Below are 22,152 nucleotides of genomic sequence, written 5' to 3' on the forward strand. Positions count from 1 at the left end.
CTAACACCTCACACCACCATTAACCGCAATACTGGAACCTTCAGTCTGTCAAGCCGCCTTCAACACAGGCTCACCAAATCACCATCTAAAAGAAAACGGAATTTCTTCAGTGTTTCACTCCAGATGGCAAAAAGTAGGGATAACAAAGAAGATAACACACAGTATAATAAAAAACAAGAATTATCACTACAACAGCAACTAAGAGAACAAATAGTCCAGGAGAAATAGAAGTTAAAAATGGTCAAATAAATAAATGTTTTTTCTTACAGCAAACTAATGGCACAATTTTTGTCAAATACATCATAAATAAATAAAAAAAACCATTCCGAACCAAAATCGTCTATTAGGGGGTATAGGAGGGGTGGTTTTTAGGGGTGAAAACGGTTTTTTTGCAATTTTTGAGTAAACAATGCATCCTATTGAAAAAAGTCAAATTTAAAAGTTATTGGAAATAAAAAAATCTACAACTTATGTAATAATCATTTTTGCCCTAACCTCAAAAATTTCCCCAAAAAATTAAAAATAAACAAAAAAACCGTTTTTTTTTGGTTTTTAATTTTTTTTCCTTTTACAAAAATGGTTCGATTGAGCTGAAAGTTTGATCAAATATACTTTGTTCTATTCTAAAAATACTGTAATTTTTTTCATTAAGAAATATTCAGCCATTATAATAAAATTTCACTTTAAAAAAATATTTTGATAATTTTCAATCACCATTTTGAAACATTTTTTTAAATAAAAACAGGTTCTCTGACGGGCTCATTATTTTCGTTTTTTTGTCTATTTTGAAGAAATGAAATAAAAAATATGTAGTTTTAATTGAAAAAACTGCAGAAAAATTGAAAATAAACAAAATATTGACATTTTTCATTATACATTGTATTATTTACGTGGAAAAAATTGTTATTATTTATTTAAAATTATAATTTTTTTATGTTGAAGAGTTTTCGAATATTTTGAAAAGTTTAGAAACATTGTTGAATGTGTAAGTTGGATTACAGGTATATATAGTACAGGTATATAATAGTGTCCTTGAAGCAAAAGGGCGGGTCAAATCCTATTCTTCTATTATACGGGTCTCAGTATGTTTTTCTAAGCATTCAATAATCAAGCTGCTTTGTCGTCAGTCAAGTTATATTGGAGTAGTGTCGTGAAATAAGCCTCGTGATTAGCACTTTACAAGATTTTTGTCCATATAAAATACAAATCGTAAGTAAAACTTTAAAAATTTTGCGAAACAAAATTTTTATACAAATTATTCAATAAAAATTATTTAAAATAATACAGATCATAAATCTTTGTCTTTGTACATACAATTTTACGCATGCTATTTATCTAGTAATTTTTACGTATTTTCAGTATACTAATTTTATCGTGCTTTCTGCATTTTATAGATTCATGTAAATGGTGGAAACGTACCTTCTTGTATCATTTGTAAATGCCCGCGATGGAGATTTTGGTGAAAATAAAAAGTCGAGTGATAGATACTCTTATTTCGTCAAGTAAACAAAGGAATGATCAGCGGTACAAAACATTTCAGAAATTGACTGAAGCACACATTCATGATGGTTGTCAATCGGCATACAATAGACCTCGATCAATTGTTACAGCTTCCAAAGAACAAACAAGAAAAAAATCTATCGGGAAGAAGATTATGAAAGAAGCCATGTGATTTTGATTTTGAGCATCATTGTGTTTTTTGTGAAGAACCTTGTAACCAAAATAGAGCATTTCGCGGCATGCAGTAGGTTGAGACTAAAGAAAAATTTTATCAACTTTAAAGGGAAGATATGTTTCAGAATCATTTAATAAAAGTCTGTTAGTTAGACTGAATTTTTCTCAAAGAATCAGATGAAGTTCAAGCTTATTATTATAATAGGTGCATGTCATCTTTTTATGATGGACAAGCTCAACATCTTGTAGACATACATCGAGTGTAGATTCTAAAGATTTCATAAGTTACTGCGTGTATTAACTAAAAAAAATTCATCCGAGTGCCAATTTTCCCTTAACGAAATTAAAGAAGATTTTGATGGTGATATCCCAACATTAAATACATTTTAAAAAATTGAGTGATAGTTTTGATAACGATCTTGTGTTTTACTTCAATGAAAGGAGATACAATTCATTACATTTAAAAAAAGCAGGGAAAAAAAAAATTAAGTAGAATAAGGTATGAATCACGATCAGATGACGTAGAATATGAAAAAAAAGATATTTATATTTTTAAGTTCACTGAAAAAAAAACATAAATATAAAAAAAAACTTTTTTGAAAGAAATAATGGTTTCTTGATTCAATTTCAATAAGAAATTGTAAAAAAATATTGTAAAGAAATAAAAAAATATATGATGAAAAATACAAATTAAAAAAAATTTACTAATACTCGAATTCTGAATTCTGTTTTTTGATTTATTTAAAGATTTCCACGTAATTGTTAAATATGCATGATTCATTATTATTTTGCTAATGCTTACAAATAGCACTGGGGTATAAAAAAAATTATAATTTAAATAAATAAAGTAATAACAATTTTTCCACGTAAATAATACAATGTATATAATGAAAAATGTCAATATTTTGTTTATTTTCAATTTTTCTGCAGTTTTTTTTCAATTAAACTACATATTTTTTATTTCATTTCTTCAAAATAGACAAAAAAAAAAACGAAAATAATGAGCCGTCAGAGAAACCTTTTTTTATTAAAAAAAATGTTTCAAAAATGGTGATTGAATATTATCAAAATATTTTTTTAAAGTGAAAATTTTATTATAATGGCTGAATATTTCTTAATGAAAAAAATACAGTATTTTTTAGAATAGAACAAAGTATATTTTGATCAAACTTTCAGCTCAATCGAACCATTTTTGTAAAAAGAAAAAAATTAAAAACCAAAAAAACGGTTTTTTTAATTTTTTTGGGGAAATTTTTTGAGGTTAGGGCAAAAATGATTACTACATAAGTTGTAGATTTTTTTATTTCCAACAACTTTTAAATTTGACTTTTTTCAATAGGATGCATTGTTTACTCAAAAATTGCAAAAAACCGTTTTCCACCACTCACCCCCTAAAAACCACCCCTCCTATACCCCCTAATAGACGATTTTGGTTCGGAATGGTTTTTTTTATTTATTTATGATGTATTTGACAAAATTGTGCCATTAGTTTGCTGTAAGGAAACATTTATTTTTCAATCAGGTAATACGACTGGACTAAAAATATGGGCCTTGATAAAAAAAGCGACCACAAATTTAAGGTTACAATATCCCCTCCAATCACGGCGACAAAACTTGAACCAACTGAAACGATTCAAGATTTTTTTGAGAAAAGCATTAAAAATATCTGCTCAACACAAATGGCAGGGCTGAACAACACCTACTCTCAGGATAGAAGGTCTTTTTTAGTAACAAGCCCCAAGAAAAGAACCAGGGAAAAAACACTGAACCAAACCATAACATAACAATCCTTCATCAAAACATTCAAGAAGTTTCTAACAAGGCCAACAGATTGATACATTTTATAGAGACTGTAACACATACACCAAGTATAGTAATTCTAAGTGAACATGGACTTAAATCGGACCAAATTGAAAATGTAGAACTATTACCAGGGTACTGCCTTAAATCACATTTCAGCAGAAAACACCATAGAAAAGGGGGAGTAGCAATATTTGTGGCTGAAAATCTTGCAGAGTACACAGAACCAATAGATATATCACAGCACTGTGAGGAACTTCTTTGTGAAATGTCGTTGATCCAAATAAAACGGAATAGGACACACCTTAATATCTTGGGTATATACAGACCACCAGAAGCAAATATAGATGAGGCACTGAATAAACTCTCCAGCGCTATTGATACTACCAAAATAGAAAGTTCCCAAACACTTATTATGGGGGATATCAATATAGACATTCTCAAACCGAACAGGAAAATGATCAAACTAAATGAAATACTAGCATCTCACAACATACATAGATTGAACCTACCACCTACAAGGATAACTATGCTATCAAGTACATCAATAGACTGTATTTGTACCAACATAACGGAAGAGAAAATCACAAGCAAAGTAATAGAAGCCGGACTTTCAGACCACACCGCACAAATTTGTACAATCCTCACAAAACTCCCTGCTAAACAACCTATCAAGGTGTGTAGGAGCTTGCAATTAGAAAACCTGGATGAACTGAAATTGCAGCTTTCTAGGGAAACATGGGAGGATGTAGTCAAAGCTCCTACCACAGAGGAAGCATACAATGAGTTTAACTTCATCCTCACAAAAGCCTTGGACTCAGCATGCCCCAGGAAGAACAAGAGATCTAAAAGAAAACACAAGCCAAAACACTTCTCAGACAAGGAAGCACTCAGACTAAAAGAAGACTATTTAACATATCAAAGACAATATGAAGTGACAGGGAATCAAACCGATAAAGAAGAGGCAAATGTAAAAAAGAAAACCTATGATCAAAGACTCAAGCTACTTAGACAACAGGCATCCGCTAAATACATAGAAAGGGCAGTAAATAAATCAAAGGCCACATGGGAAGTGATAAATAACGCTCGAAATAAAAAGAAAAGCACTTCAGAGCTCAAACTCCAAATAAATGGAGAATTATCATCCTGTCCCAAAAAAGTTGCTGACTGCTTTAACACATACTTCATAAATACAGCTGAAGAAACTCTAAGTAGAATCCCAGACTCTGAGAGAAAAGCAATTCAACCCATAGTCCATGAGCCAATAAAAAAACTAAACGCCATCACATATACAGATACATCAGAAGTCAGGGCAATCATCTCTGAATTAAAGCCGAAAAACTCTGCTGGCATAGATGAGATCTCCTCCAAAATGCTGAAACACTGTGTGGACGAGCTTACCTTCCCCCTTGTCACTATCTTTAACAAATCTTTCAAAGAAGGAAAGTTTCCCTCAAGACTGAAAATCTCAAAAATCTATCCCAAGTTTAAGCATGGTGAAAAGTCTGAAGTAAGCAATTACAGACCGATCTCACTTATTTCAACTTTTTCTAAAGTCTGTGAAAAGATTGTGTTAAGGAGACTGCTCGATCACTGCTCCATAAACTACCTTCTCAGTGATTGTCAGCATGGTTTCACTACAGGAAAATCTACCATCACAGCGATGATAAAGCTAACTGAAACCATTGTTGACAACTTGGAGGCAGGTAATTTCTCAACAGCAATTCTACTCGACCTAAGTAAGGCGTTTGATTGCCTCAGTCACGAACTCATCATTAAAAAACTAACACACATGGGAGTAAGCGAAACTGCTAACAAATAGTTTCAAAGTTACCTCAAGGGCCGACAACAGCTAGTAGAACTGAAGCACACACACAGAGGAATCACAGAGGAAATACGATCGAAACCTCTCCCAGTTCAAAGAGGAGTGCCTCAAAGGTCGGCACTAGGACCAGCACTTTTCATCTTGTTTGTTAACGACATGCCACAGTACCTAGGTGATTTCTGCTCCCCTTTAATGTATGCTGATGATACAACGCTTCTGTTGAATGGACAATCACCAGACGACCTAGCAGTGTCATGCTATGTTGCTCTAAACATGGCATACCAGTACTGCAATGGAAATGGCTTGGTTGCAAACCCAAACAAAACCAGCCAGATAGCATTTGGAAGACGAGCATCTGAAGTCAAAGTTATACCAGAAGTACAAATGGAGACAAGTGTTAAGTTCCTGGGACTGACAATTGATGAGAAGATGACCTGGACACCATATATAGATTCCCTCTGCAAAAAACTTAACACCAGCATGTTTATGATCAAACAAATAAAATCCCTTAGTAACACGAAAACTGCTAGAACAGCTTACTTCTCTTTTTTTGAAAGCCAGCTGAGATATGGCCTTGCAGTGTGGGGTGGCACATCAGCCACAAATCTACAAAGAATTCTGATCATCCAGAAGAAAGCAGTCAGAGTCCTGGCAGACCTACAACACATGGAAAGTTGTAGAGATGCTTTCATTAATCTAAACATTATGACAGTTGTTTCCCTGTACATATTAGAAGTAGTGTTACATGTCGATGGAGAATATCTGCCAAGAAATAGAGACATTCACAGTCACAATACCAGAAATGGCGCACTGTACAACCTCCCAGCACACCACATGAAGCTGTATGAATCTAAACCATCGTACATCGGAAGGAAATTCTTCAATAGGCTACCACAAGAACTGCAACACAAGAGAAGCTCCTTACTGAAAGCAGCGTTGAAGAAATGGCTATTGGACAGACCTTTCTATTCTCTCGAGGAATTCCTACAAGGAACATTCCAGAACTGACCCAGCCACCTCAGAATAAAAGGCCATTGTAATTGTTTAAAACGTTGACACCATTTGTAATCTTGATGATTATAAATAAAGATAATTCTGATTCTGATTCTGATACATTAGAATAGCATGAATTTCATATTCATATATATTTCCAAATATTTTTTTAATGTAAACTAGTAATAACTTTTTAATTGGAATGTATCCTTTGATTGCCATTGTTCTTCAATTTTTATAAACACGGAATCTCATCAACGTCAACTTTGGGCTTTTAATAAAGTTTAGTTTACCAGTGCTGTATTTTCATTGTGAATATTAAAATACTCTCAAAATAATTTACTGTGAGTATTGATTGATAGTATTGTATTTGTATATTATAACACATTTGCGTTCAATGGTACAGTAGTATTACGTAGTGTGTAAACTAACATACTGTGGCACTCAGTAGTCAAAGTGTTAACAACTATCAATTTTAGGAACACATGGCAGAATTGTCATCAGATAATGAAAAGAGTGATGATAAAACAGTTAAGGTATCCAGGAAAAGAGGACGATCTAAAAATACAGAAACAGAATCCAAAATATCACCTCAAAAGATGATGAAACAAAATAAGAAAATTCCTCTGTCCAGTGTTAAAAACGATTCACAGTATGAAAGACCAGAAAAGAGCGATGATGATTCTGAAACTGATGGAACATATTATGAAGTAAGTTTTTATTTTATACTACTTTAATCCGTACTTTTTAAAAAGAGAATTATTTACTTCTTGGCTTTGTGACGCCACCTACCCCCGTACTGTGTAGTTTGTCTTTACCATTTCACTCCCACCTGTCTCAATCATCCTTAACATTGTCCAGCCATCTCTTTTTGTGTTGGCCTCTCTTTTCTCTTTGATCTGGTGATACTCTATTAATCCAAAGCATTTACATGACAATTAAACATTGATCTAAAGTTGTTCTTACAAGTGTTACTTATTACTGGAGACTACCAGATATAATCTAGAGCTGAGGGATAGCGTGACTTATAGTTGAACCGCTAATAAAGAAACCTGCGCAGAAGCAAATATTTGAGCAGCACAGTGGAGGAGGGGCCCCCCTCCGGCGGGGGGGACTGGTGAGTGGGCGGAGCATCTTCTTGTCAGCTGTTTAAATCTTGTCTTGCTCGCGCCATATTGTTTATACTGCAGTTACTTATTTGGACCGTTCAATTCGAACGAGTCAGTCAGGTGAACGAGTGATTCGGATCGGAGTGTTTCAAAAGACCCGTTCACTTTGAAAGTTTTGTTCAATTTGACCAGGCAACTGAATAAATTTGATACTTTTTTCCAAATCAGGGGAAATGAAAATGGTTTATTTTCTTAAAAATAGAACAATAAAACACATATACACGTTTTGCAATAAACGTAAGTAAATATATACGATGTCTGAAATCATGTCTCAGAGTGTAACAATACGGTACTTATACGTAGTTAATTATTTCTTATTATAATAAACCTTGCATTAATTTTATTTAATTCAATTAAAATTTGAAATAAGAAGAGTAGTATAACCGGGATGAGCCTACATGGGCCTAGGACCTGTGCGTAGGCTCTGGTCGTGAATATTGGAACTCAAAACTAATAATAGAACAAATGATTTTATAAGTAAAAAATAGTAGTTTAGTAGTTTTTGATATTATTAATGGTTTTAGAATTTATTTTTAATCCGGCTGGATGGCAATGACAACAGTGACCACGCAGGCAATTGATGAGTCACATTGATAATGATACGTAACCGAGTATAAATCTAGTTTTGCTGCACTGTCGTATGAAGTATTAATTATGGTAATTATAGTGAAGGACAGACCGAATAACAATAAATAGCGAGGAAGGATGATTAGAAGTTCAGCGATAACAAGGGACTATAAGTCTGTATAATTCTTCGCCATGTAACAATAGTAACCCATCCTTCACGCGTTTTTAAACCAGTAAAGATTAGGTAATCGCAACACAGAAGCGAAGTTGTAACTCAAACACACGTTACGGTACAAAACTTGAGAAATATAATACAAATTTGTTACGCTGAATGTTTTTTTTTTAAATGTAGAAACTGCAATAACGACTTGTTGCGAGTAGGCCTACCGTGTGTTATGAGTATAAGTTTTCAACGCTAAAATAGTATGAAAATTAATGTATAAGTAAATAAGAATGGTTTAGATTAACAAATTTCTTATAGTCATTAGTTCTTCCTCGAAGAAAATTAATTCTAAAGAATATGTTCTACTCTTAAAGAACATTATTTTTAGTATCGTTTTTTGTTCAAAAATTAATGGCTCAAGAATAGTTTTGAAAGCAGCACCATGGACTATAATACCAAATGAAAGTTGGGATTGAACGAAAGAAAAATAGACCACTTTAATTTCCTTATCTGTGAGTACTTCTCGTAATTGTCTGATGGCAAAAATGTACTTGCGGATTTTATTTGACAAAAAATAAATGTGTTGTGATTTTTTTTTAATATACTTGCAGGTATTGAATCGTGCCCAAGAGCGAAATTTCCTCTCAAACTGGATACGTAACGTATAACCTCTTGTAACAGTGCGTAAGTTAAACGTCGAATGAAGCCTATAAGATCTGTCTTCGAAAAAAATTGTTAGATCTATATTTGAGCCATTAGATTTCGCCAAGTTCTGACCCACATTAGTAAAGGATTTATTAAATTCGGTAGCTACTTCAAGCTTAATTTTGTCATTGAATAATTTGGTATTTGGCAAATATTTATTTAGGGAAGAAACTTTGTTAAACCCCTCTACCACTCAATTTAATTAAAACCCCCCAAAACATATTTAACTCCCCATTAGCTTGGTCGAATTTATCACAAAAATAATATTTTTTAGTTGCTTTAAATTTCTGCTTAAAATGTTCCTGCAATTGACATAGTGGGTTTTAAGCTCCACATTAAATGGTTGCTTTTTCACTAATTTACGTAATTTATCTCTTTGGACGTAATTTATAGCATGGACTAAATCTGAAGTAATCCATGGTTTTAGCTTTTTTGACCTCGTTTTAAATTTATTCGATTGTCTATTGAAATTGTAATAATATTCTGAAGTTGTAATGTAAAAACATTAACATTAGTGCTGTTAAAAATTGATTGCCAATTAGCATTTAAAAGGTTATCATGTGGTAACACATGGTCGATATAGGTGCGATGTGCAGGGTCGATCTGAGAGGAGGCGTTCTGTGTAGTAGTGTGCGTAATATTATTTTAATGACTCAGCCTGGGTATTATGAAAAGTGGTGGTAACTTAATCGATTAAATGTTTAAAATGTGTTTTTATTTATAAAAATAAATTATTTTCAAACAATGCAATGTGTCTGTTTGATATTTAGTAATTTATTGAAACATTTGTAGTGAAATAATCTTATTTATTTATAATTTTATGGCCTACATTGGACCACTTTAGTCACTTTATATTTTCTAGTCTTTCTTCTTTTATCCACCCAATATTTCTTCATCCTTTCCGAGCGTAATGTCCTCTCCTCCTCCGGAACCACTCTTCCTATTCGTTGTTTGTTTCTTTTCAGCTGTAGTGTAGAGTGTTTGTCATTCAATATCTTCAATGTGTTTGTCTTGTGTTTTAAATCCTCTACTGTAATTTGTAACTCTCTCATATCTTCTTTTAATTCTGTGATCCATTTAATGTCACTTTTACTATACCACAGTTTTTCTACTATTTTCCTGCTAATTCTATTTTCAGGTGTTCTTAACAAATGCCCCAGGAATGATATTCGTTTCTTTTTAATTATACTTGTAATGGGTTCTATATTTTTGTAGACTGTTTCATTGGAAGCTAGTCTCTAAACTCCGTCTACTTAATAGTTTTTGTTTAAGCAAGTCCTGACTATTCTTCTCTCCATCTTAAGAACCTTATCTATTGCAATAGTATTTGTTGTTTTAAATATTGTTTCACTTGCATATGTAATTTGTGGCAGAGCAACTGTTTTGTAGTGTCTTAATTTTGTATTTATTGAAAGACATTTTTTATTATACGTATTCTTAGTAGCATGTTTAATCTTAGTTAGTTTGTCTATTTTACTTTGCCAAGATGGTTTTTCATTCAGGTTATAAGTGATTACTTCTCCTAAGTATTTAAATTTCTGCACAATTTTTATATTGTGGTTGTCCAACCTTATTTTATTTGCAAGTGGAGGCTGCGTTAATAAAACTTCTGTTTTTTCAAACGATATCTTTAAAACCAATTTTCTGAGCTATATCTTGTAAAGATTTAATTTGCTGTTTTGTTTCCTGAATGTCATTGGCCAAAAGAGCTAAGTCATCAGCAAACCCCAGACAGTTCAGATTAATGTTGTCCCTTTGATATCCAATCTTTATGTTTTTTTGGTTATTTCTTTCCCATTCCCTCATGACGTACTCTAATGCACAGTTAAAAAGAAGCGGTGATAATCCATCACCTTGTCTTAAGCCAGTCTTTATCTGAAATGGTTCTGAAAGTTCTCCTCTAAACTTTATTTTAGACTTTGTATTAGTTAATGTTAGTTCTATTAATTTAATTAATTTGGGGTGAAGTCCAAAATGTCTCAGTATTTTTAATAGTGATATTCTATGAATGGAATCATAGGCTTTCTTGAAATCAACAAATGTTATCGAGAGTTGTTTATTTTGTTTTCTATAATATGCCATAATTAACTTTAGTGTAATTATTTGCTCTGTACAACTTCTCCAAGGCCTGAATCCTCCTTGGTATTCTCCAAGTTCTTGATCTAGTTGGTCCTTAATCCTGTTGTAGAGAATCTTTGAAAAAATCTTATAAGTACAATCGAGGAGTGATATACCTCTATAGTTATCTGGATTACATCTGTCACCTTTCTTGTGTAAAGGGTGAATTATAGCTATAGTCCATTGATCGGGAAATTTCTCAGTAATCCAAATTTTCTGTAGTATCATATGAAGAGAGGTATGACTAGATACTCCAGCATACTTCCACACCTCTGCAAACATTTGGTCTTCACCACCTGCTTTGTAGTTCTTCAATTCTTTAAGTACAGTTTCCACTTCTTTTACTGTAGGGGGGTTAATATTTACAGGTTTGGTTTTTATTGGAGTATTAGTGTTGATTTCCAAAATTTCCTCCGGTTCCTTACAATTCAGGAGTTCCTTAAATGCTTCTGCCATTATTTCAGCATTCTCCTTATTGTTATGTGCAGTTTTTCCATTTTTGTTTTTCAACAATAATGTCGGAGGGCTGTACTTTTGTAATTGTGTATGAAAGGCTTTGTAATAGTCTCTAGAGTTGGTTCTATAGTAATTCTTCTCTATAGAGTTAATTAACTGTGTTTCATATTGTCTCTTACATTTTCTAATAATTTTGGAGAATAGTTTCCTTGTGTTCTTGAGGTTATTGGCATTTTCCTCGGTTTTATGAGATTGAAATTTCAACCAAGCCTGATGCCTTCTTTCATGCACTTCGTCACAGTCGTGGTTCCACCAAGCATGTTTTTTCCTTGGATTTAGTGGTGCCAAATTTGTTGCGTGTTCTTTGAGAATTTGTTTTATTTCCTCCAAATTTTCAGTTAACTTTATACCTTCTGTAACTTTTCTATATTGTTCATTTTGAATTAGTTGATGAGGGTCAAATGTTCTTTTCTTCTTCACATCTGTTTGTTGTCTCTTTCTTCTTAGTGGAGTCAACTTGATTTTAATTTTTATTAAGTAATGGTCCGAACCTGTATCAGTTCCTCTCAGCACTTTGACATTGTAGATCTCCTTGTGGAAGAATTTATCCATGCATACGTGGTCTAATTGCCATTCCCCCTTTATCCAGTCTGGATGTTTCCATGTCTTAAGTTTGTTTAGCTTTCTCTTAAAGTATGTTGATTTAGAGATAAATCCATGGGTTCTGCAGATTTCTATTAATCTTTGTCCGTTTCTATTTGTATGTTTATGGGCAGCCCATTTTCCAATTACATTTTGATATTTCTTTTCTTGTCCTAACTGGGCATTAAAATCCCCTATTAAAATCTTTACATGCTTCTTATCAGTCTGACTTATAGTTTGATCCAGGAGGTCCCAGAAATCCTCCACCTCTTGCATAGTCCTTGTCAAATGGTTTTTCTCATTAGTGGGGGCGTGGGCATTTATTATTGTATATATTTTGGTGGCAGTCTTCAGGTTTAAAGTTGCAATTCTAGGTGATATAGCCTTAAAATCAATTACAGAATCTATTATCTTCAAATTCATTATAAATCCTGTACCAAATTGTGGGCACTGTACCATGGCCCTTTGTCCTGGTTTCCCATTATAAATTCTATACCCCTGAGACTCAAATGGGTCCTCTGTAGTGTTTCTCATTTCCTGAAGCCCTGCCAGTAGAATATTCTGCCGGTCCAATTCATCTGTGAAGTTCTTGAGTTTTCCTGTCTTCAGTAGAGAATTGATGTTGTGTGTGTCGCAATATAAGTGATTAGACAATAGACAATAGACAATAGACAATGTACTTTATTTTGCAACAATCATAGAGAATGGCATTAGCGTCAAAAATATATAACATCACATTATAAGAACAAATATTAGTTGTGTCAATATTATTACATGTTTATGTCAAAGTTCTCCAAGAATAAAAATTCATTTATGGAATAGAATGGGTGTTTTCAACAGCCAGGTCTTTAATGTTTTCTTTATGTTTTCTTGGGACTTGATGTCAGCAGGCAGGCAGTTGAACAACTTCGCTCCCATATAGGATGGCTTTTCTTCAAATTGAGCAGAATGGTGTTGGGGAAGAGCGAAGTCTGCAGCATAGCGAGTGTTGTGTTGGTGTACGTCATGGCCACGGGTGAAGTTATTCTCATGGGCATAAGTTATTACACTGAGTATATAGAGTGATACTACAGTTAGAATTGAGTGATCAACAAAAGCAGCTCTACAACTGTCTCTAGACTGCAACCCAAGCTAGTGTTCGTATGCACTTCTTTTGTAAGATTAGGGTTCTTTGTATATTTGACGAACTAGATATACCCCAAACTAAAATACCATACCGAAGATGTGTTTCAAAAAGTGCATAATAAGCAGTTTTTGCCGTCTGCACATCACTAATTGTCTTTATTCTTCGGATTACATAAAGTCCAGAACTTAGCTTCCTGCAGAGACTGTCAACATGAGAGGTCCAATTTAAGACTTGTGTCAATTATAACACCTAGATACTTGGCAGCTTCTACTCTATCTATGTTAGGTAGAGTTCCCGCTTCAAGCTTTCGTTCTTCCCATTATTAAATGTTGCGATTTTGTTTTCATTTAGTACCAGGCTGTTCTGATGGCAGTACTGAGGTGGCTACATTCAGTGCTATGTACGTTGACACTTCAAGTGGCTCTGTTTCCTTGGTTACTTAATAAAAGCACAGTATCATCCGCGTACATAATAGTGGTAGCAAATTCTTGCAGATACTTATGCAGGTCATTTGTAAAAAGTACAAATAAAACAGGCCCCAATTACAGAGCCTTGAGGTACGCCTCTCGAGTTTGTTAGCAGGCTAGATCTCACCGAACGAGTCATACCATTGTCCGAATGAACCAGCTGAACCAGTTGTTGTCTATCAGTCAAATAGCTGTCAAACCAACTCGCTGAAATTCCAGAAATTCCAAGAGCTTTCAGTTTTGTTAGGAGTTGTTTATGATCAAGGCTGTCAAATGCTTTACTAAAGTCTAATAAAACAGATGCACAGGTATTGCCATTTTTCAAGTTGATCAATAATGTGTTCTATTAGACTAACTATAGCGGTTGATGTAGAACGTCCTTTGATAAAACCATGTTTGCTGACTAGTTAGTAAATTATTTTTCCAGGAGGTGAGTAATAAGACGAGTTCAGGGCCACCTTTTCAAAAACTTTAGATATTGTTGATATCAGCGATATTGGTCGATAATTACTAGCATCAGAGGTGCTACCCTGCTTGAAAAGGGGAATAACCTTCGCCAATTTAAGCCTTGTTGGAAACCTCCCTTCTGCGAATGATCGGTTTATCAGTAGAGTTATTGGGTCCGTCAGTTCCATTACACAAAATTTCAGCAGCTTCGAAGATACCAAGTCAATTCCATAAGAACATTTTGTTTTTTAAAGAAGATATGATCTTTATTACTTCGTCTGAAGTGGTAGGAAAGAGTGTTAAGGGTGGAACATTATTCTGAGCAGTTACAAGTAGGGGTGGTTTTGGATTAGCCTCTAGAGCCTTGTCTGCCGCTGTAACAAACCTAGAATTTAGGTAATCAGCGATCTGGGTAGAGTCAGTAATTTTCCCTAATACCGGATCCATTAATTCCTTCGGACTATGTGATATTTTTGTTTTCCTTTCATTATTTACTACTGCCCATAAGGCCTTTGACTTATTTTCTGCATGAAGAATTTTGTCTGTTTATTTCTTTACGCCTTAACTCTTTAAGTCTTAAATCATAGGCTTTCTTTTTAGAGGCAGTGTCTTGCTTATGAATCAATTGACCAGTAGTGTTGTATACAAATCTGTGCTTGTAAAAAAACTTTACGTAGTCTTTCAGCCTCAGCATCTGTTATTTTATTTCTCCTTTTTCCTTTTACTCTAGATTTTTTTAGTGGGCAAGCAGAATTTATTTATCATTCCCAAGGTGTTACTAAACAAATTGTAGGCTGTGTCTGCATCTATAGCAGTAATCAGATCTTCCCATGATTCTTGTTGTAGTTTTATTTTAATGTCCCTCATGTTCCTTTCAGAAAATTGTCGTTTTTCAGTCATCTGGGCTGTTGGTTTTTACCTGCTGGTGGTGTAGCATACAGAGCTGTGCCGTATGGTCAGAGATCCCCTCATCCAAAAACTTCCACTGTTATTGTTTCATCTTCTACATTAGTACACACACAATCTATTGATGATTGTGAAAAAGGTGTTATGCGAGTGGATGGAAGAGAAATTCTGAACATACCACAGCTTCTCATTATATCCTCCAACAGCATGTTGTCTCTGTTAACGTTTAGGCAGTCTATGTTGATGTCCCCCATAACAATTATCGGACACCTCCATATCGGTACCACTTGTATGCATTGGGATATAATCTCAAGGGATTCCTCTAGGTTGCCTTGGTTTCTATAAATACCTGCAATGTACAGACACCGATCCTGAAGTTTTTATTCTTTTAAGGGCCATTTCACACAAACCATCTCTACACTCTTCACTTCAATAGAGATTGGATCAATTAGAGTTATTAGTGAGTTTTTGCAGAAAATACCCACACCTCCTTTTTTATGAAACTGCCGACAGAAATCAGCAATCAAAGTATAATCAGTCAGGTTAGTATTGTGCAGCTGGTCATTGCTCAGACCATGCTCAGTGAGGATTAGAATATCAGGCTCAAGTCGTTGAAGAAGATGAGTTATTATGTCAATTTTGTTGCTGAGCCTGTCAACGTTTTGGTTGTAGAATTTTTAAGTGTTCCTTGTTCAATTGGGGTATGGTAAAGCTGTTTTCATTTTGAGATTGCTGAGGCCGGTCTTGTCTAAAAAATATTTGTGCTGTTCATCTTCTGCTCGTGGTGGGCTCCGCTGGCCTGATTCAGATGGAGATTGTTGGCTTATAGGAGGCCGGAATTGAACGTGAATGAATTAGATTCAATGCAATCAGCATTCGGCAATTGATTGTTTGTCATGATCGAAATGTAGTAATCAATGTTTGTGGTGTAGAACTTCTATACTCCTCATCTTTAGTTCGTGATCTTGCATTCATCGGAGGCTTTATTACTGAGGCTTTAGCGACTCCGTGTGTGTCTAAAACGGACGTCACCTGTAAGGTGTTACCAATGTTCAGTCCTGTGGAATGCTTTAGCATTATTGTTACACATCTCAAATCCTTCTAAAATTACCCATGTTGTGGTTTTTTATATTTTTTGAGCTTGGAGAGACACACTAAAGAGGTTTCTTTCCCTTTGCGTCCCGTCTAACTCCTGATTTCCTTTTGTTCCCTGAGGTAGACTTATTCAGGGTAGAATCTAGAGGATCATCTTTATGTTTGCATTGTTGAGTAGATTTAGATGCTATAAAGTTAGTAGGTAGGATTCTTCCAGACTCATTTAGATGAAGGTGAGTGTTGTCTAGAAGTGCTGACATTTGTTGCTCCAGTTGGTCTTGCCTCCTCTTAAGGATTAGCATCTCTGAGTTCACTGACAAGGATTGTGGTGCAGGTGGAGGGGGTGACTTCTATGGAGGTTTGGGTGGAGGGTGTTTATTATTGCTTCCAGACTTTTAAACTTTTCTTCCATGGCATTATGGCTGTTTTTTAAGAGTCCGATTTCCAAGAGAACTGAGGGGAAAGGTATTATTTGTTTTGATAGTCAGGGGCCAATGTTTGAGTTCCTGTAGTCCTGAGCCTCCTGTCAGTTTTTTTCAGGTGTCTGTTGCTGCAGTGTCATAATTGTACTCTCTAATTCTTCAATCTTATTTTCATAGTCTTTAATAAGTTCGATCTGTTTCCCGTCATGGTCCTCAAAAATAGTTTGTGCTTCAACCACATACAGTTTTTCCTGTGGTCAACTGTGCTTCGAGCTCGGATATCTTTTCTTGGAGCCTTTCCATATGTGCGACATACTTTCCTTCGCAGTTTTCTAACTCCTCTACTTTGGCTTCTAGACTATTCAGTTTGTCTTGGAGTCTACGATTTTCATTTTTTTAAGTAGTTGTTTTCCTGGAGTAAAGCGGATCCGATTTTGGCGGCTACTATCAAGCTTTCCTCGCTACTCTGTGTGTCACATTCTGTCAGACTTTTTTTCGAGTTCTTGGAGTGAGTTGCTTAAGGGGTTAAGTTCAGAGTTGCTGTTTTATATGGGGTTTAGTTTGAGGGATTGATTTGTGTTTGATTTTATGCATCTGAGTTTTATAAACTGGTAACTTTGAATGTTCCGACTCATTTTTGCCTTCTAGGCGACTACCCACCGAATCCGATGTAGTCTTCTCCTTCCTTGAGAGGATGGACGGTGGAATTTTTTTCCCAAAAGACTTTTTCATGATGGACTATCAACCTTAGATGGAGCGAAGCTCCAAATTACAACCACGGTTGTTAGCCGCAGAGGATACTTATTTAGCCACCACTAACATGTGAAACAGACGCTTTCGGGAAAACCGCCACTAACATGTGGAACCGTCGTGCCCTTTGGTGCTAGTTTTGGTCCGCCCCGGGTATTTTATTTCCCCGGTACCCGCCATATCTGGCGAGCATTCCACTATCCGCCACCTGTGGAGGCGCTCCGTAGGAGACTAGCAACTCCCTGGAGGAAATAATCTTATGATAGATCAAAGGCACATCAATCAACCAAGTCCATTGTTCATAAGTATTAACGTTTAAAATATTTAGTAATGCATATAGTAACATACAGTTAATTTTTGTTAATCATTTCTATTAATAATATATATTTACATTTAATAGATTCCTGAAACAATACATTTACTGTTATATATCTATCCATTCACTGTAAAATATGTTGTTTCTTCCTCTATCCGAACACATTTTTGCAAGGAGATCCTTTCGTTCACTTGGTCATTACATCCAGTCGTTCATTTTGTTCAGTCAACACGATGACCGGTAAAACATGCTCTAGCGGGAAGGCTTAGTAACTCTGTACTGACCGGTTCAACTGAACGGGTCGCAGCAGTGAACGATACCGACTGAGCCGGATTAGTCAGCTGATTTGATTAGATTGAAATAGAGTGAGCGCCGAGCAGTGGTGGGGATGCTTGGAGGGGCGGTGGAGGGATATTTACCCCACCCTGCGTGAATTCAAATCAACCAAGGTTTTTTTGTTAGCGGTTTACCTATAGCACCATGGTAAGAGGCCCAACAAAGACATGGCTGCACGACTAGCGACACTGGGCAGAACTCTGAACTCGTAACTCGACTGGATCCTGACTCACTACTTCTGACTCCAAACTCATACTAATTTTGACTAAGTTTTGGTTTATATACTGAGGTGGTACTTACCTCTCCAGAGGAGGCGGAGCCTCCCCTACTGTGCCGCACCCCATGAATTCTGAATCTTGATTGGCCAGTGGGTTTTTCGGGTCTACACATGTGACCTCCAAGGACGGAACTGGTTTCCCACAGCGGGCCATTAGTGATGAGGCGACATCCCGGATAATGGTTTCGGATATGTTATTTTTTGCTGCTTGTGACCCCTCAATGTCAAGATTTGTCTATTTACTTCGAAATTTTATGTGATTCTGTATTCCCTGGGAATCTTCACTAGATTCTTTCTCAAAGTAAACTATATGGTTAATGCCTGATTTCTGATAACCCTGTCTGCGTTCCCAGACGCCCCTTAATGCTCTGAGAAGGGATGTTACAAAGACCGATGCCCTAAAGAAATACTGGGTCCGTCTACTTTCTACACTGGCTTCCAATTAGTAGAACGACATATAACATCACTCATATTTAGTGGTGTTAAACGTCTCGCTCCCCCTAAATGCAATTTCAGACAAAAAGGGTTGATAAATCCTAATTATATGTATCATTGAAAATTTTTATCCATAAAGTTTCCTCATTTTGGGTAATCCTGCAAATCATTCAACATGTAGCTAACTACAGTTAGAAAAAAACCATGTGTAAATAGTTTAATGCCTATTTTTAAATTTTTATTTTGAAGCAATTATCCAACTTTGATATATACCTTTTTCACTATTAAATTGTATATCTTTTGTATATAATAATTAGTTTTTCTTTGATATATGTGTTTGTGGACTGAGATAAAATAAAGTGAATAAAAACATTTCATTTGACTTACTTCAAGTTTTTCAAAGATAGGTGTTGCAGAAATTATGATAAGTATTAATAATATGTTTTTAGTATTATTTATTTCTTTCTTAAAAAATAAATATAAGACTTGTTATTGTAAACATTATTTTTTCACAAAGAAAAACGACCAGCAGTTAGAGAAATAATAATATATATAATTCTAAAACATTCCAAACCATTCACCATTTTAATATTTTTTAGGAAATTTAAGTCTCTTACAATATAAGTTAAAGCTAAAAATAAATAACATACTGAAAATAACTGTAAGGTAGAATATAAAGATGCTTTTGTTGGCAAAGCAAAATTTTACCACGTTTCATGGAAATTATTTGAAACTGAATATTTGTTATTGCTGTGTCTTAAAAAACAATTTTTGGCACAATGATTTCTTTTAAATTTTGAACAAAAAATAAAACTGCCTACTAGATATGGCCATCACTTATTTTACCCTCTATTACTAGTATTGATGTGGACTCAAGAGTTTATATAGAACCTACGAGTTTAGAGAACATGCAAGAACTAATCAAACATCACAGACAAACCATCTATTAAGAATTATCAACAAATTTTCTATTTTGTTTTGTTTTTTAGTGTGGTACAAAGCTATCACCATCATTATTTTTCACTACCATTTACGGAGTTTGTAACAAATGGTAAAAAATCAAACTATAATTGGGTGCAAATTTACAAGTTGTAAGGATAAAATTTTGATTCCAACAGTCCAGCATCCAAATAAAGGACTGGTTATCAATTTTTGTGTATCAGTGCAGGAAGAGTAGAGTGGGCGGTACTGAGAGTTGTTTAATGACAGGTGAACAAGATAAAGGATGTACACTTCAGAATGAATGGAACTCGGGAGTTCCTTGTCTCCTGGAAGGGGTACAAGTCCAATGATGACACCTGGGAACCAGAGGCTCACCTGAACTGCAAAGATTTGATTGAGAAATTCATGGAAAAAGTTCAAAAGGTATGTTGAAGCGGAGTTCTTTTTTCTTACAAGTTCTTTGTTTTCCTTTCTGTATTTTAAATATTTTGTGTTGTTAATTTCAATGTGAGAATTTTTTCCATTCTGCTCAACGATGGGTGGTTTCCACATAACAATGCATGAAAAGGTTTAAATCATCACCTAAACTACCGATACAGTTTAAATGTAGTAGCAATTAGACTTAGACTTTAGAACAAATGTGAATTACTTGTTACACACTATAAGTAAGTATTATTCAGTAAAATAATGTGTTTCTGCATTTAAACTGGCTACAACTGTAATATTTGAACACTTAAAAATATAACCAAATGTTGTGAAATACAACCTTCTATGTTGTACATTTGGATTTGGATTTGATGAACAACTGAATAAAATGTAATGTAAAATGTAATCTATATATGATTATGAAGACCACAAATAAATAAATAGTTACAACTGACGCTGTCAGATTTTTGAATTGCTATAACTGCTTCCATATCAATAAAATTAAGAGCTAATGATTTTGCAAATCTTAATTATTTGATAAAAAATATACCCTTTGAAATTGAACTTAGATTTTCTAGATTTTTAGTTACATTTAGAATAATAATAGTATTGAACAGAGTGGTTTGACTATCCCACAGACAGTTGGTAAAATTATGTGCTAAATTTAAAATCTTTCATTCATTGTGTTTTGTTCCTAAGGCAAAGGAAATTTCCCCAAAGGAGTTGAGAAGGATGAGTCGAAGAAAACAAATTGTTCCTGTCCCACAAGCCAGGATACATTGTGGGTATAGACTGCGTAATCCTGGATTTCGGTAAGTTATAGACAATAGATTTTTATTTCTCAGTCAATACATTGTGTTTATAGAAATTTGTCATAGATTTCATTATAAAGTCATATGGTTTTCATAAGTCCAGCTCCACAATTTGTTAATATCACTTGACACTTGTTTAACTAACAGAAAGTTAACTAGTTCTTAATATTAAGACTCTGTAAGAAGTTGGAAACATTATTGACTATAAATTATCAGAATCTAAAACTACTATTCAACTTAAAATTTAAAAAAAACCCTATTTTATATGAACTGATGTTATTACTGAATAATGAAAATTTACAATAGTCTTTTACAAAGTGATGTTACACCTAGCTGTACATAATGTTCCAGAGCCAATGTAAATTTGTATGATTATGTTGTTTTGTACGAGGGTAATTCGGAAAGTAAGGTCCCATTCACGTTAACCAGACAAACAGTAAGCGAGCAGCCAAATGCGCATGCGCCCTGACTTCCGGCATGCATTGCGCGCAGAACGACGCCATTTGCAGTGAAATCGTTGTAGTCTGCTGTTGTCTGTGCCTTTTTAAAATGTTTAAAACTATTGAACGTCCCGCCGACTGTGAAATACGGTCTGTGATACGGTTTTTGACAGCAAGGAACGTTTCAGCAGCGGATATTCATCGACAGATAAGTGTAGTGTACAGTCCAAATGCAAAGAGTAACAGCAAAGTGCGGAAGTGGGTGAGAGCTTTTAAAGATGGACGGGAAATTGTCCATGACGAACCACGATCTGGTCGTCCGTCAGTGATCACCGAAGATTTGGTGAAAGCCGTCGATGAAAAAATTCGTGAAGGTCGGCGATTTACTGTTTCTTCATTAGCAATAGAATTTCCAAACGTGAGTAGAACCACATTGTTTAAAATTGTTTCTGAAATTTTGGATTTTCGCAAATTGTGCTCACATTGGGTTCCCAGGCTGCTTACTGAAGAACACAAAAAAAAGAAGAATGGGTATTGCTCTTTAATTTTTGATCCAATATCATCAGGAAGGTGATAACCTTTTAGACCACATTGTGACGGGTGACGAGACATGGGTTTCCCACATAACCCCAGAAACGAAACGCCAGTCGATGGAGTGGCGTCACTCGACGTCACCGGTTAAAGTGAAAGCAAAACAAACATTGTCCACACGCAAGGTTATGGCGACAATATTTTGGGATAGATATGAGATATTGCTAGTTGAGTTCATGGAGCGATGAACAACAATAAATGCGGCCACTTATTGCAACATTCTGACTAACCTTAGACGAGCAATACAGAAGA

General features: G+C 34.8%; 1 protein-coding gene across 2 annotated transcripts in view; it reads left to right on the forward strand.

Annotated features, from left to right (window-relative positions):
* The window catches only part of LOC124356065 (probable chromo domain-containing protein LHP1), a 63,642-nt gene that overhangs the window by 35,956 nt on the left and 5,534 nt on the right, over nucleotides 1-22,152 (forward strand). For both annotated transcript variants that reach the window (XM_046807231.1, XM_046807232.1), the window contains exons 3-5: nucleotides 6,772-7,002; nucleotides 19,899-20,054; nucleotides 20,757-20,869. In XM_046807231.1, coding sequence (XP_046663187.1) covers nucleotides 6,772-7,002; nucleotides 19,899-20,054; nucleotides 20,757-20,869 — 500 coding nt within the window. The remainder of the gene's footprint in view (nucleotides 1-6,771; nucleotides 7,003-19,898; nucleotides 20,055-20,756; nucleotides 20,870-22,152) is intronic.

The sequence above is a fragment of the Homalodisca vitripennis genome, chromosome 2 (genome assembly GCF_021130785.1).
Source record: "Homalodisca vitripennis isolate AUS2020 chromosome 2, UT_GWSS_2.1, whole genome shotgun sequence".
NCBI classification, from domain to species: domain Eukaryota; kingdom Metazoa; phylum Arthropoda; class Insecta; order Hemiptera; family Cicadellidae; genus Homalodisca; species Homalodisca vitripennis.